At 37.2% G+C, this 14,263-nt stretch overlaps 1 protein-coding gene across 1 annotated transcript; it reads left to right on the top strand.

Annotated features, from left to right (window-relative positions):
- The first annotated feature begins 6,395 nt into the window (after nucleotides 1–6,395).
- On the top strand, nucleotides 6,396–12,434 carry Smp_029040 (hypothetical protein). The gene is made up of 5 exons (XM_018798981.1): nucleotides 6,396–6,686; nucleotides 6,722–6,787; nucleotides 10,255–10,554; nucleotides 11,321–11,419; nucleotides 12,054–12,434. Exons 1-5 carry the CDS (start codon nucleotides 6,428–6,430, stop codon nucleotides 12,188–12,190), a joined length of 861 nt encoding a protein of 286 aa, XP_018650816.1. The 5' UTR covers nucleotides 6,396–6,427; the 3' UTR covers nucleotides 12,191–12,434.
- Nucleotides 12,435–14,263: the final 1,829 nt, after the last annotated feature.

The raw sequence follows: 14,263 nt of genomic DNA, 5'->3' as shown, positions 1-14,263 counted from the left end.
GGCTTTTGCAAAATCAAGGTGTGTAACATCAACCTCCCCTTTGTGATCAAGGATTGTTGTCTATCTGTCCACTCTGGTCAGCTGATTGGTTATACAAGACCGACTCTTCCTAAAACCGTTCTGTTGGGGTGGAAAGAAGTTCACGGATAATAAACAGTCACGTAGACCATAGTATATAAGGGACTCCTGGAGGTATTGAGAGAAATGTTACCGGTCGGTAGCTTGAAGGTGTAGTGGTAAATAAATCCCCAAAATAAATAGTTTTGTAAGTCCTTGGCACTTGATGTTGACGTCATTAGTTTTCCTGGACATGTTTAGCTGAAGGCATCTCGTCACACATCCGCACCGGATCACAGGTGGGTACCCCGTGCTACGCATCCGCTGAAACCGTTAGCCAGCTTAAACAAAACTCTTCCCGGTATATTGATAGTCTTCCGAATATATCCTCGAACCACTTCATTTCTGACTTCTGATTTGGCTGGGTTGGTATATTTCGATTATGAAGGTGTTATGTGTAAAGACGTTGTCAAAATCCGGATACCTGTGACACCTTTGAAGGTTCACTGCATCAGCCTTCTTTGAAAATTGGTTTAATGTGCTCCACCTTCCAATTTCCTGGAATCGTACCTCAATTTAGCGAATGCGAGAACATCACACCAAGTGGTTTTGCCAAGAATAAAGATGTTTCTCTCAGTATACCAAAATGAACCACATCCAGATCAGGAGATGTTCTTGTTTAGATGCTGCAGTTCCTGATACACTAATTCAGGCTTACTTCTGGGGGTCTTTTTGAGTTGTAGGTGAAGCTCTCGTCGACGTCGTTTGTATGTGACAGTTTAAACGTTTAAAGATAATGTTCCGTCTAGAGCTCGTTGTTGGCTGATTCATTAAAACCTGACAATGAGTGTTGTGACATGTAGTGTCCAAAAACTGATAGTGATACACGGTTTGATATGCTCTAACCCCAAACTGACTATTTGAGCGAGAACACAAGAGTAGGCGAGAATGTCTATTAGGCTACCGAATGAAATACACAAATCTCATTTATATATATGCCACTCTATCTTTAGGAAATTGACCCACTGACCCCAACATAATGCGCTTGACCTCCAAGTCACCTCTGGTTGCCATCGACTGACTCTTTGTTACTTCTCATTTGTTCACTCTACCAATAAGGCAACTCCGATTTTCGCTTATTGAAGGGATGTCGTATGATGGGATAAACTTTTCCGAGTGGAGAAGAACTTATCGATTAGCTTCACCTTATACTGAAGTCTGTCTTCTCTTATTGCTTTTGTGCATTGTTTCCTTCCTTGTTTGAAATGTTTATATGTGGTGTGGTCACTACTTCGCTTGCCTTCCTTTTGCACCTTAGCATTCGCAGAGTGCAATTCTTTATGACTGTATGTTGCTTTCAACTTTTGGGCATTGTCTGTGAGACAGACTCTTTTGTAGTACATAATATCGCGTGCAGTAAGAAATCCTAATGAGTGTCCACATCAAGTTGGGTAGGGCGTCCACGTCCACCTGTTGTAGATTGACTGTAAAGTTGATATATTCAATCGTTTGTAATTCAAACTCCTTTAGTTAGTAAGATACTTTAACTCAGTCTCGCTGACAAAACCAACGGCATAATCACTTATTCCTAGGGGAGCTAAAATTGAGAGGTTATCAAATGTAAATTCATCGTCCGTAAGAATGCAGTCTAGGCATGGCAGCGTCTTAGTGTTACGCAACCGAGCTGTTAACTTCAAGTTTTCGAATAATCCCAGATCTTCAATGAGGTTGGATAACCGAGCTCCAGTAGAACTGTCAGCTTTACGTGTGCTCAACAAAATTGACTTCAGGACATGTATGTATCCGAGACAAAAAGGGAGGGATAATCCTGACATATGACTGTCTTACTTAATGCTGGCAGTGGGCTCCCTTCAGATTACTCCAAATCTTGGATGTTAAATTGATGTTCCACCAGGCAAGACCTCAAGTAAAGGCCTTCTGTGCCCCACGTTCCTGTTTATATGGATGAGCCTTATGTTAATGGACAGACAACCCATGTACAAAAGGTTTTACAAGCCGGTAGTTCTTTTCCCTTATACGTGGATTCCTTATCCTTGATGGTCCATAAGCGGAACGACCAATTACAATCTCCATTTTTGCTTGATCCTCGCACCATGTGACTTGTCCGAATGTACATGGATTCTAGTTGTCGACCGTCCTCTGCTGACGCGAAATGCTCAGAGAGTGAGGCCGACATCTGAGAAGATATGGAGGTTTTCTCCCTTGGTTGATGTCTAGAATCCCCGTCCATTTTGGATAATCACATCGTCTGTCGGGTTAGTACGTTATTAAGCTTCAAGGACTGCTCTATGAACTTCCACTTTAAAATATCATAGTCTGTAAATTCAGGGTCCGTATTTTCCGAAACATCTTGCTCAATGATATTTCTTCTTTGATGGGATTGTGCTTAGAATTTGGTATATCAATCAGTATCATAACATCTGCGGATTTTGGCAAACGACTGACCAGTCAAACATTCTCCACGTCAACACAGTTTGTAAACGTTACATGAGGGAGTATTGGATGATTTTGATGTCTGGTATCCTTCCCTCGGGTAAGCTGGGTAACTGTTTATGGCTCAATTTCATAAAGTTTTAACTTGCTGTCCAACTCTTCTCTCCAGATTATCCAGTGGTTTCTATCATACAGAGTGATCGAAAGGTCAGGGTTGTTATCAAAATCCATGGTTATGAGAGAATCATCGTGAACTGAGATCGTTTTTCTAGGTTTTTGAGTACCTTGGTGGAGTCCTTTCCCGCAGTTATACTGCGATCTGGATTTCTCTGCTTTTTGTTGACTCTTTGGACAATCCTGAGGGTGGATATCACGGTTGATTTCTTAGATGATTTTTGTACAAATCCTCGGGAGTTCCAATGGTGACGTTTAGTCTGTTTAAGCTCTGTTGACGAGGAACCAGCTGTCTACAACGGAAGTTTGGGGAACAACAGTCGCAAACGGAGAGTCCGTGCCGGGAGGCAAAGTTCATTGAGTCTAACACCGTCAATGTTATGGTGATTTGGAGTTCCAGAATACCCTCACTAGTGTTGATGCATACCAATTTTGTTGAAGACCCTCTCCTTTACCTAAGTGAACCCCCCTGTTTACTTATCTGTTTTCGAGCTGCTTCTTATCAGGGTTGTTGACAATTGTTTCTCTGGACCCACTGAGAAAATAACCATGCTGCTCAGCAAATCCCTCACATTCATATCGTATATGTCACATACCCACTTGTGATCTGACTTACCAAGACTGTTGTAAGCAATTACTGTAAGGTCTGTGAATGCTTATTGAAGCTCACACTGCATATCAAAGGTGAAAGCAAAACAGCATATAAGAATTGAATGGAAAACGAAGATAATGATAAGCGAAATAGGAAGTATTTACTAACGTATCGTAGTGATAACAGCAGGCAAGTTACAAGACATTCATCAGGCATAGCTGATCCAAGCAGGAGATAGGAAAACGTGGGCGAATACGTGTTTGACAAATCTCCTCTTGAAGCTGTCCAGTGAGAAGGCTATGGTCATTTCGACTCAGGCAGCGTTCCAAGTGGGGATGACTCTTAAAAAGAAAAAGTAGGAGCGGGCCTTGGTTTTCACTCTTTGATATACATTCTTTCGTAGGTTGCCTCGAGTAGCATGGTGATGTTCTGGTGTAATGCTCGTGTTGTGGTGACTTGGCGTGCCTAATGTGTTTTTGAGTTTGGAAGAATTCTGGGGTTATCGAATTAAGTTGTCTTCCCATGAATTGGAGAGTTGTGTTTGTTTTGGCTAGTGTAAAATGTCCATCATATGATATTTTGACAGGCTAAGTTTTACCTATTGCTTACTATCACCCTTTTATTGTTTTAAGGTCCCTGTAAAACTCAATCGAGTATTTTTTGGATTTTACCACATCTTCGTAACTTACATGCGTGAGGAGATTTTAGTTTTTTTACTACTAACCTGTGAGTTAGTCGAATATTCCCCAGAACACCAGATTACACTCTTGTAGGTTTTTAGACTCGCTAGTCGATGAAGTGATTGAAGATTTCTTCTATCTTTAGGTCAGTAAGATCATTGTCGGTTAGCTCTTTAAGAACAGAGATCCTCTGGTATTTAGGTTTCTTTTTAGTCAGAAATCTGTAGAGATATTTAGGGTTACCTTACACTTTGGCTTTACCTAAGAATACCTATCGCTTAGAACTTGAGCGTTGTATCTGTTTCTCAATACTAAGTAAGCTCTACAATTAGGATCATTTAGGGAGACGTTCCACCTGTGTCAAGCTTTCCTATTTGTAAATAGCCAGCGTTCTGTACATCACTTAACTCGGAATCTTTCTCACCAGTCGTGTGCTTGAAGTATATTGTGTAGGATAGATGTTCCTCATTACTTTCCAGTGGTCATCCACCGTTAGCTTTCACCCCGATAGTGGCCATCAAGTGTATTGTGTAATTTGCTCTGCTGTAGCTAAGGTAGGGACCATTCTTATCATTCCAAAGCACTTTGTTTATGACTACGTTAAAAAAGACTATGCTGTGGTTACTGCTCCCTATAGGCGCGTGGACATGGACATTCATGACCAGAAGCTTATCATTTGTCAGTAAATAATCTACGTCCGAGGGCTCCTGTCCTTGTTCCATTTCGTCGCGCCATCTAAATGTCCTGTCGGTCCTGAAATTCTGATGGCTGTGACAAGCCACCTATGGAATAAACTCTTGGTTAAATTTGGTCGACCAGTTCTGTGTGAACTTTCCTCTACGTCCTTCCTATCCTGTATAGTCCGTCTATTGAGAGGGACAATAATCTCCGTCCTGTGTTGTAGGTTATTGATCGAGGTTGAACAACACTGATAGGTGTTTTATTTGGCTTTTCTTCCGTCGCCTTACCTATCTAGATCGGCTTCTGCAACGTATAATGTGGCTAGAGGGGTCACTCTTCGAGCTTTTTTTGGGTCCGAAGCGCCCCAGTTTGGTTCTCTTGGTTACTGAAATTCACAGCCATCAGATAAGAAGACAAAACGGTCGAAAGTGTGACGGATGAGATAGTCAGAATACGCCAACAACCATGATGGTGGGAAGCCCAACGCTACGTGATAGCCATCGCCATTGTTGGACATCGTGTCCTTGAGTCTCGGCTTGATAACTGCCCGCCAGTTCAAGCACTACGTGGACCACCATACTGGTTGGTTCTTGGTTGCTTATTGATCTGCTAGTGACATCACTTACGCTCAACGGTTTCTCGTGTCCAACTAGAATTAATGTGAACCGTTCGAAAGATGGTTTCTGATGTGTTAGTAGGATTTCTTCTGTAGCATGCGCTGAGTCTCAAATCAATTAATGGAGAGAGTTTACTTTTCTCCATGTTTTGGGCCTTACGGGGAGACTAAGTTTGTTTGGACTGGTACTCGCTCCATGCGTTGTATACTATTTGTTCGGCTTTTTCTTCCCAAAGGCTCCTCTGCTCTCTAGCTTGTTACCCTCCGACATTGGAGCACTAAATAAAATCACAGTTTTATCTAATATCTTTCTCCCCGATTTTTAGCTGTATGATACTGAAGCTTAAAAATTAGCCGTATAACATAATGTCTTTGAATTTAGGCTCAAACTGGGGATTTTAGTATTCTTTTCAAATATGGAATGAGAGTTAAGTTCTTTCCATCTTAGTTAAATCCTTCTAGATGTTTAAGTTATTGGCCGTTACAACAGACATTGTAAACATTTAATTATAAACGATGACTAGCCGCTGCTTCTTCACGTCTGCATCTTTGGTTTCAAGACATTGTAAAGGCTCCTTTTTTCCTAAATTACTTACTATATGCGGTACGGGAACAAGATTCTTGTCTTCATTTAAGAGTATGACTTGAATGTATTGACCAATAATCATTAATCAGTGCACAATGAGAAATTTGTAAAACATCGAATTACAAAATTCCATCCTTGAAGTCCATTTTATTTATCATCTTTTGACCTCAATAGAGTTGTTGACCCGTATTACTGAAAAATGAAATATTTACAATGAAGATACCACAGGTATTGTAGTTTGACAACACTTTACCAATAACACCTTTAATGAAATCGCGCCCACCCAGTGAAATCAAAAGACAAAAGCGAGGAGGTTGGAAGATATATTTGATAAATTAACAATACTACAATACTACAGTACAATTTATTTACCGCTACAACAACTATGTTTGCTTTCATTTTAGTGAGCAAAACCCCCCCTATTTGTGTTTACATTAAATTTATTAACCATGGAAAATAAATTGTTAAGCGAAAGATTTATATGTTTCAATTACAGTCTTCTGATATTCCTCGATAACCTTAACATTGATAATTGATCCTATTGTATCACCTAGCGGGATCCAAAGTAATTAGCGTTATGTTTTTTGATGACCAATCTCGGACATTCTACCTGCATTAAATTAGTCGACCAGACTGCAAAACCTATGTTCGAAAAAATATTTAGTTGTTCCAACTCATGTGCTTCACATTCAGTCAAGAGAATTCTATCTGCAGCAGAGAAACGCAGTCGATACTTCCGCCGACTGTTTCATGTTAGACACATGGATTTTGAATACGCTTTATGGCAGATGTGGCAACTCTTTGTTGGACCGCAACGTGTGTTCAGGAATTTCAATTATCGCAAATGTACGTACATAGTTTATAATATGTAAAATCTCCAGGTTCACGACAGCAATGGGCAAGAGATGATCCTGCATTTTTAGTCCTGATGATGGTTTTCTTGATCTGTAAGTCTCAATAAATTTACCCTAAGTTCTTTACTTCCGTCTCAAATACTGTGCGTTTTGTTGGAATTCATAATTTTTAAAAAGTCGCGAAACCAGTTATACGTATCGTCAGAATTCTGACATTAATGTATTCATTCCTAATCAAGATAGTAAATTATGCTTAACATGAGATAGACAGTGCGAGAAAAGCAGTTGCATTTTACGTCCTACCACTGTGGTGGCCTATTACATCAACTGCACCGAATATATTCCCACGTATTTCTTGACACTGATAACTTCGGTTTAACAGTGAAACTGAAATAAGCTCTTTTGAGTAATAACTAATATTACCGTCCGGTCTCTCTAACTGTAGTGATTGAAGCAAGGTTTAAACAGGTTATTTAGTGACTAAAGACCGTCTTCTTTGACGGTTGTCCCGGTGTTCTACTGGATTGTGAATGATGTAAAAACATTTGTTTATGTTAGGATTCCAACTTTACTCGGCTGATTAGAAACGATTGAAAGGACGCGTATCTGAACTTGAGAATGCATTTTTTAGTGCCCGAATAACGAGCTGAGTCTCCATGTCACAGATGTGTCATTCAGACTTTTGTGATTGAATCAATTCCAGGTAGTTTATTTAATTTATGTACTCATGTATTCAGTTATCGCTTTTTGTTTTACAGAAGAAACTTGTTGAAAACTCTATATCGTAACAAAAATATAATGTTGGACAAAGCTATTAGTACTAATAATAAATACAAGTCTAGATTCCCTAAAGATTACTTTGAATACTCCTTAGACCCCCAGGTTATAGTATGAAAACCTAATGACCTGAAACCACTCGACTTGATAACTAGTACATAATAAACTGTTATCTATGCCAGCTTTATTTCGGGTTAGCCTTCTTTAGCTCAGCTACTTGTGTAATACGCTGTATTCCATAGCATTAGGGTGTGGCGCATGTGTATCTGGTGCCCTTTTGTACCAATATATGTGTTTAAATAATAATAATAATAAGTAATAGCCTAAGGACGCTCACTTCGATTCCGAGTGAACACCTGATTTCATCATTTTCTACTGAAATAGTTTCAAATCATTCGTTATTTTTATCTATTTCCACATGGTATACTAGCTAGGTTCGAAATAGATTAGAGAAAATAATTCGGTGCTGGTCCAAGGTCTGATATTAATTTGTACGGCTCGTAGCTATTTACATGGGTTGGTGGAGTCTCGTTCCCTGTGATTATTTTGTAATACATCTGCGGCTTTCTCAGAGAATTGAAACGTCATATACCTCCGTATCTTATTCCACATTTTATTCGTCACATTTAGCCTTCAAATGACGAGTGTTATCTCATATTCCTACTTCCCCTAACTTGCTATTGACCAAAAAATCTATTGACAAAATCTGTCATTGAGGGCGTTCGGAGACAATAAGTCGGTGTAATAAAGCCTTTTCACCTGAATACCGTTGGCAGTCAATTTTTGCTGCAAACCACCTTGCTAATAGCGTTCTCCGGGGGTACAAACTTTGCCTATATATATATATATATATATATATATATATATATATGTTTGCTCATCAATTTGAATTAAACCGTGGATCAGATGTACTTCGTCAAATCCCAGGACATAATCACACATAACATCCAATAGTGGTGGTATTTTTTTACTCTGTTGGTAGCTAGGTTTTGTGCGACTGTTTATCACTAACAGAAAACCCCTTATAAACACCCTTGACTCGAATACTGCTGGTTGAGTTAGAGATTATGGTGAATTGTTATCAGAATTGGTAGTGTTCGTCAAGGCTGTACAGTTATTTTCACTTGATTTTGTCAAACACAAACTTTTGGAAAAAACACTTCTTACTTTTCTGAGATCGGACTCTTGCTGGGAGTTTCACTTATAGAATTAGAATACAAATAGTTCTATCTCTTAAAAACAAGATAGAGTTCTGTGATTGCCTTGACAATAATTCGAGCATTTATTGGGTCCGTTTTTCTCAATTTAATTGTAAGATACTGCTTCAAGACTGGTCTGTCTCAACACAAAATAGTGACGGGGGTTAAGTTAGTTAAGGGCATCAACCACTTCATTTTCTTCGGACTCCATGTCAGCTCTGATAAATTGACGTCTGATGACATCATACAGTTTCTACAAGCCCTCCTTTCAATTGTTAACTTGTGGCATGGACGAAATGTTTATCTTTGAAACAACATGGGACTATGCTCCGTGAACTCTATTTTACTTCACTGTTGTGAAGCTTGATCTTTTCGTGTAAGGGAAATATAATGGTAACAGGTGTCAAATCATAGGTGCCTTCGAAGCATTGCTATTGAATGTTAATACCTTTCAGTATGCAATACTAGTGTTAGACACAGGGTACCAGGCACACGTAACAAATCATTTGATACAAGTATGAATCTCCCTTAACTGTAATGGTTGGGATACGTATTTCGTATGGCCAGCTACCGCCTATCTCATTGCCCAATATTCACGAGAGTAGGAGCAGGTTGTACGTAAGCTAGGGACAGGCAAACCAAGAAGTACTACCAGCCCATAAGGTCATTGCCTAGCGATCCCAGACGTGTTTCTAAGTAAAGATTACCTGGTTGAGGTTCCCGCGATAAATGTTATCAGTTGTTGAAAATGTTGTGACGTGGCTCAGGATCAGTTGCAGAGGGTTCACTTATGTCACCATTTTTCTGATATTCAGTTTGTTAACTACACCTTGCTGTGCTGATATGATGTTGAAACTTGAGCCAATGCACCTATACCAGGTTCTATGTTGACTATGACTAATCACCCTTAGCCATAGATTGTTATAGTTAGTAATTTGGATTGGATGTCACAATACAGTTATCATACTCAGATTCCTTAAGTTAGGTACAAATAGGATATTTCAAGCATATGATTTCACTTAGGTTACACGTCCACTAACGTGTTTGGAAGTGTGAAAACGTGATTTATTCCTGAAATCATGGGGTGAATACTGTGTACTAAACTAAGGTTTTCAAAAACAATAATGACAAAATTATTTAAAATGTAACTTGTTTATGCAAGAAAATGCAACTAAAATAACTTTTAGTTGTTCAGACTTCAAATGCGGTCAGTTGTTTGACTTTATTTTTGACCCAATTCTGTAACGAGTTAGACATTGTATAGATTCTACCTTAATTCTTATAGATAGGTAGCATTGTGTTTAAATAATCCTTTCATTCAAAGATTTAAACTCGATGGTCGTTTTTGATACAAAGTCAGACTCTGAAAGTTATTACTCATTAACACCTGTTTTATTAAAGCTTTAATCCCACTGTTTCGACTTCCAAATAAGTACTTTGTCAACCATTATTCATGAAATACATATTTATACATACATATTTATCTAAAGTTTATCTGTTTTCTCAGTGAACCCTTGTAAGCTATTAACGCTAAAATTCTTCTAGCAAATCTAAATAGTTACTTCATTTCTCATTACACTGTAGTTACTTCATTGGGGTTTGCCTTTTGTATGTCGTTAAACGCAATCCAGTCAGTTGAGTTCGTCCTGTGGGTCGTATTCGTCGACTTCATTGGAATTAGTCTTCTCCAGGCAACATTCTTCTGGATCATTACAAATCATTTCTTCGTCGATTCATCCAAAAGTCGTTCACAACTCAACACATTGGGACGTTTTGTTGAAACTAATCCGGAAGTGGAATGGGGATACGCCTTTGATGTTCATTTAAATGGATTTTTCCCAGCACTGTGCATTTTGCACTTGTTACAGTTACCTTTTCTGTACAGTAGGTTTGCTTACTTCGAAATTTCTTTTGACTTTATTGGTTCCTAATATGCAATTTCTCAACACTATACATATCTAATCAGACCACTATATATACTTATAATTAGTTTTTGAGATTAAAACCAAAGCTTGATTGCATCACGCCATATCAACAATCGATTATTGCTGTTTTTGTTTAGTCATTCTCAACCCTCTTAACATACTGCTTTGTTAGCCGAAATTCTACATTATAGTAAAAATCAGATGTGAGTCCGAACAGTCTAACTGCTTCATTTGATAAAGGCTTAGTTTAATCAACCAATTATTTTTATCTTGTACTTTATCGTTCGCACTAATTACTTGATTACATCATACTCAGGTGGTGCTTAAAAGATATTTAAAATCAAATAGTAGTAATTTGTACGTGCTCTCCATTACGAAAGGGCATCTTGCACAACCACAAAGTATTACATAGTTGACTAATTTAAAATACTATTTGTACTCACTTTTCCGGCTTAGTAACTTGTAAATAATCGTACATAACAGATTATTTCATATTTCGTTGTATAGAAATGCCACAAATGCATGTATGTATCAGAATTCATAATAATCGAAACATTGTCCTGTTGATAAGTATACGTGCGCATACACCATACAATATTAACACAAAGAGCAAGTAGCTATACCTTACGACCATTTCAACTTCTTCAACAGATTAGAAAATAAATCGTTGTCACATTTTTTTCAATATTCTTGACTGTTATATCGATTTTTCCTTAAATCTTTAGTTATTCTCCAAAACTGGTTCATTGGGAGGTTACTGGGTAATACTTTTTGGTTGATGAGTTTCACCTACTACACCTATATCACATTCTTGGGTTACCGTAGTAAGTTTACATCACGTTTTAACTTGTATTTAGCCAGTAATTTCTTGATATTTTTTAATCAAAACTGTATGCAACTACCGTAAAAAAATAAAATAACTGTTATATTTCATTTTATTGTAATTGATAATCGTGTAGTTATCCGTGGTCGGTTAGGTGGACTAATCATTATTCATGATAGAATATACAAAAAATTTACAAGTAAAAAATGCTTTGACTAGTCAGTATGCGTACGTGACTTCCAACCACTCGATATAGATCGTTATAGTTTTCAAAAAAAGTGGAAACAGCAGAACAAAGCTATCATTAAGATAAATAGGGAGAAGAATAGAAGTAAACAAGTTGGAGATGAGATGTTCAAATCTTAACTGGTTAGATATACTGTGGTTAACTTTGAAATTATTAATATAGACAGTGAATAATAGACATTTGATAAAGTTCGTTAGTTGTTGAGTCTCATACGGTAAATATCTAAAATGACCTTAAGCATACTTGCCCCCATCCAGATGTTTATTGAAGATTGTTCAAGATATCATGTTTGACACAAAATATCAGATCTCGAGATTTTATCAGGTATTGGATGTTACAGTTATACATGGCCAATAATAAACAACATACTTTGTTTGTTATATTTCAGCTTTACCGTTTCTCAAGCGTACAACAGTTCTATTGTGGCCAGTAACAGCTGCTGCCATAATTTATGTGATATCGCTTATCATGAAATGGAATTTCACACTTTTCTTATGCCATTTTTACCAGTTCCGTTTATTTTAATGAATGACTGCAAATATGTTAACTGTGATACAAATTAAAGAGAAATATTATGTTCTCTGATTGTAAATATTCTTAAAAAGTGATTGAGCTATAATTCAAGTTGTTACAATACTTGATATATGATTATGTATAGTTCATCGTTGTTTGCTATTAATATTCATTCACGCGTATCTGGACTAGATACTTTTGTATAATTTATTTTAACATTGCAAAGATACTGAATTAAAAAATATTTATTAATGACCATGCAGTATTTTTCTTCTTAATTTCTGACAAAAAATAAGCAGTTAAATAGTGATTTATAGGCAAATCCTAACAAAGTTAATAATAACAAAATGCTCTGTAACTCAAAAATCCGAAGGTTGAAGATTGACTTGAAAGAAGTATATTAAGTTTACGCGAAGTGATTGCTAGATGATACGTAGTGATTAGTTATCAGCATTAATTTAAGAATGTTTCCTAATAAAAGTAGTAAAGCTAAGAAGGCAGAAAAGTTTCTTTTCAAGTCGGAGTGTAATTAGAGAGTTTTACAAAACACCAGTGTTGTTGGGAAATCAACGTAAAGTAATTTGGCAGCAAAAATCAGAAATCGTAGTTGTAAGAGAAAATATGCAAAGCACGTTTCCAATTGGACCTCATTTTTTCGTTGGCTACATTGTTCGCAGTGTGTACACACAGATGGGGACATTTAAGCTAGATATTCCATACCTCTAAATAACGTCGAGTGGACTTTTTAAAAAGTTGGAATACCTAGGGGAAACGACACTTGGGAATTGAGTTTCTACTTGTTAAATGTTTTGTTTTATTGATATACACACCAAAATGACATATTCAATTCTAGCGTTCTCAGCATCTGTGGTAAGGAGGGTCCTAGTGTAAGTTCCACCTGTGTTTTAAAGAACTGATTATCATGGAATCAAGTGCATACATACTAGCATAAGTATTGAAAAGCTCACTTCGTCAAACGTCGAATGGTTACATTTCTTCCGAAAAACAGTGCATAATTAGGTAACTTTTAAAAAACCAGGCCAAATGCACAACTAAATTTTACATGTAAGTTCACGCAGTAAATGGGTCTGCTCCTTGAGAATGGATGGAAAGATGCATTTCCTGTTTCTGTTCACGCTCCATATTTTCTCATTGCTTGAAGATCTATATATTATTTCTTGGCATATCGACCTGTTTTATCTATGATACTATTTTAAAGCACGTCCGTTTTACTACTAAGGTAACAACACTAACTTTCCTGTTTTTATACAAATAGTGACAGAGGCTATGTGCATTTACCTAATTACAGCAAATCAATACAATTTAAGCAAATTACATGAACTTCGAGAGAAAACTATCGAATTCTCTATTTGCATTAACACTTCAAAATAACTGTAATTAAGTCTTGATAACCTTGTTAATAACGCAACAACTCTGTATTTAATTATGCACTACAATGTATAAAATGATTATAAATACGTTTGTACGGCATTAGTAAATGGCATCGTCGAGAAAGGCCTTTTCATTGAATCGTTCTAAGCTTGTTTAGTGGTTTCTTTGATTCTAATACAGTTTAGTTTAAAATCAGATTATATCAGTAGACAAGTATACATCTTCCGAACGTCATTTGTTACACTTTCACCTAATCCAAGCTGCCTATTAACTCATCTATTTTTTAGGTTAGTATACTTTGTAGTGATGAGCTCAACTTTTGTCTGTCTATTCATGACGCGTTACAGGCAAATTAGACATTAAGTTGATTGATGACTATACAATTCAATGATCAACTACAGAACAGTATACTTGATATCTTCTAAGACAATTTTGTGTGAGAACTAGTGATATTGCCTGGCTGCTCAGTTTGAAATAGATAGGGCGGAACTCAAATTTGCGACTTAGTAACTGGAAGACCAAGTCAACCATTAATATCCTTTTAATCTCACCTAAACTGTATAAATATTGTCACTAGGAGTTCCTTCAATGTACGATCTCGTAGATGCGTACGTCAAATTGATAGTTTTCTTTACTTTTTGTTAGAACAATATCCAACACTAGCATGATAAGCAAAGATGGATAGTGGCTAGC

This window comes from Schistosoma mansoni, chromosome 3 (genome assembly GCF_000237925.1).
Source record: "Schistosoma mansoni strain Puerto Rico chromosome 3, complete genome".
NCBI classification, from domain to species: Eukaryota; Metazoa; Platyhelminthes; class Trematoda; order Strigeidida; family Schistosomatidae; genus Schistosoma; species Schistosoma mansoni.
The sequence above is the reverse complement of the archived record's forward strand: the minus strand, read 5'-3'. Positions and strand labels throughout refer to the sequence as shown.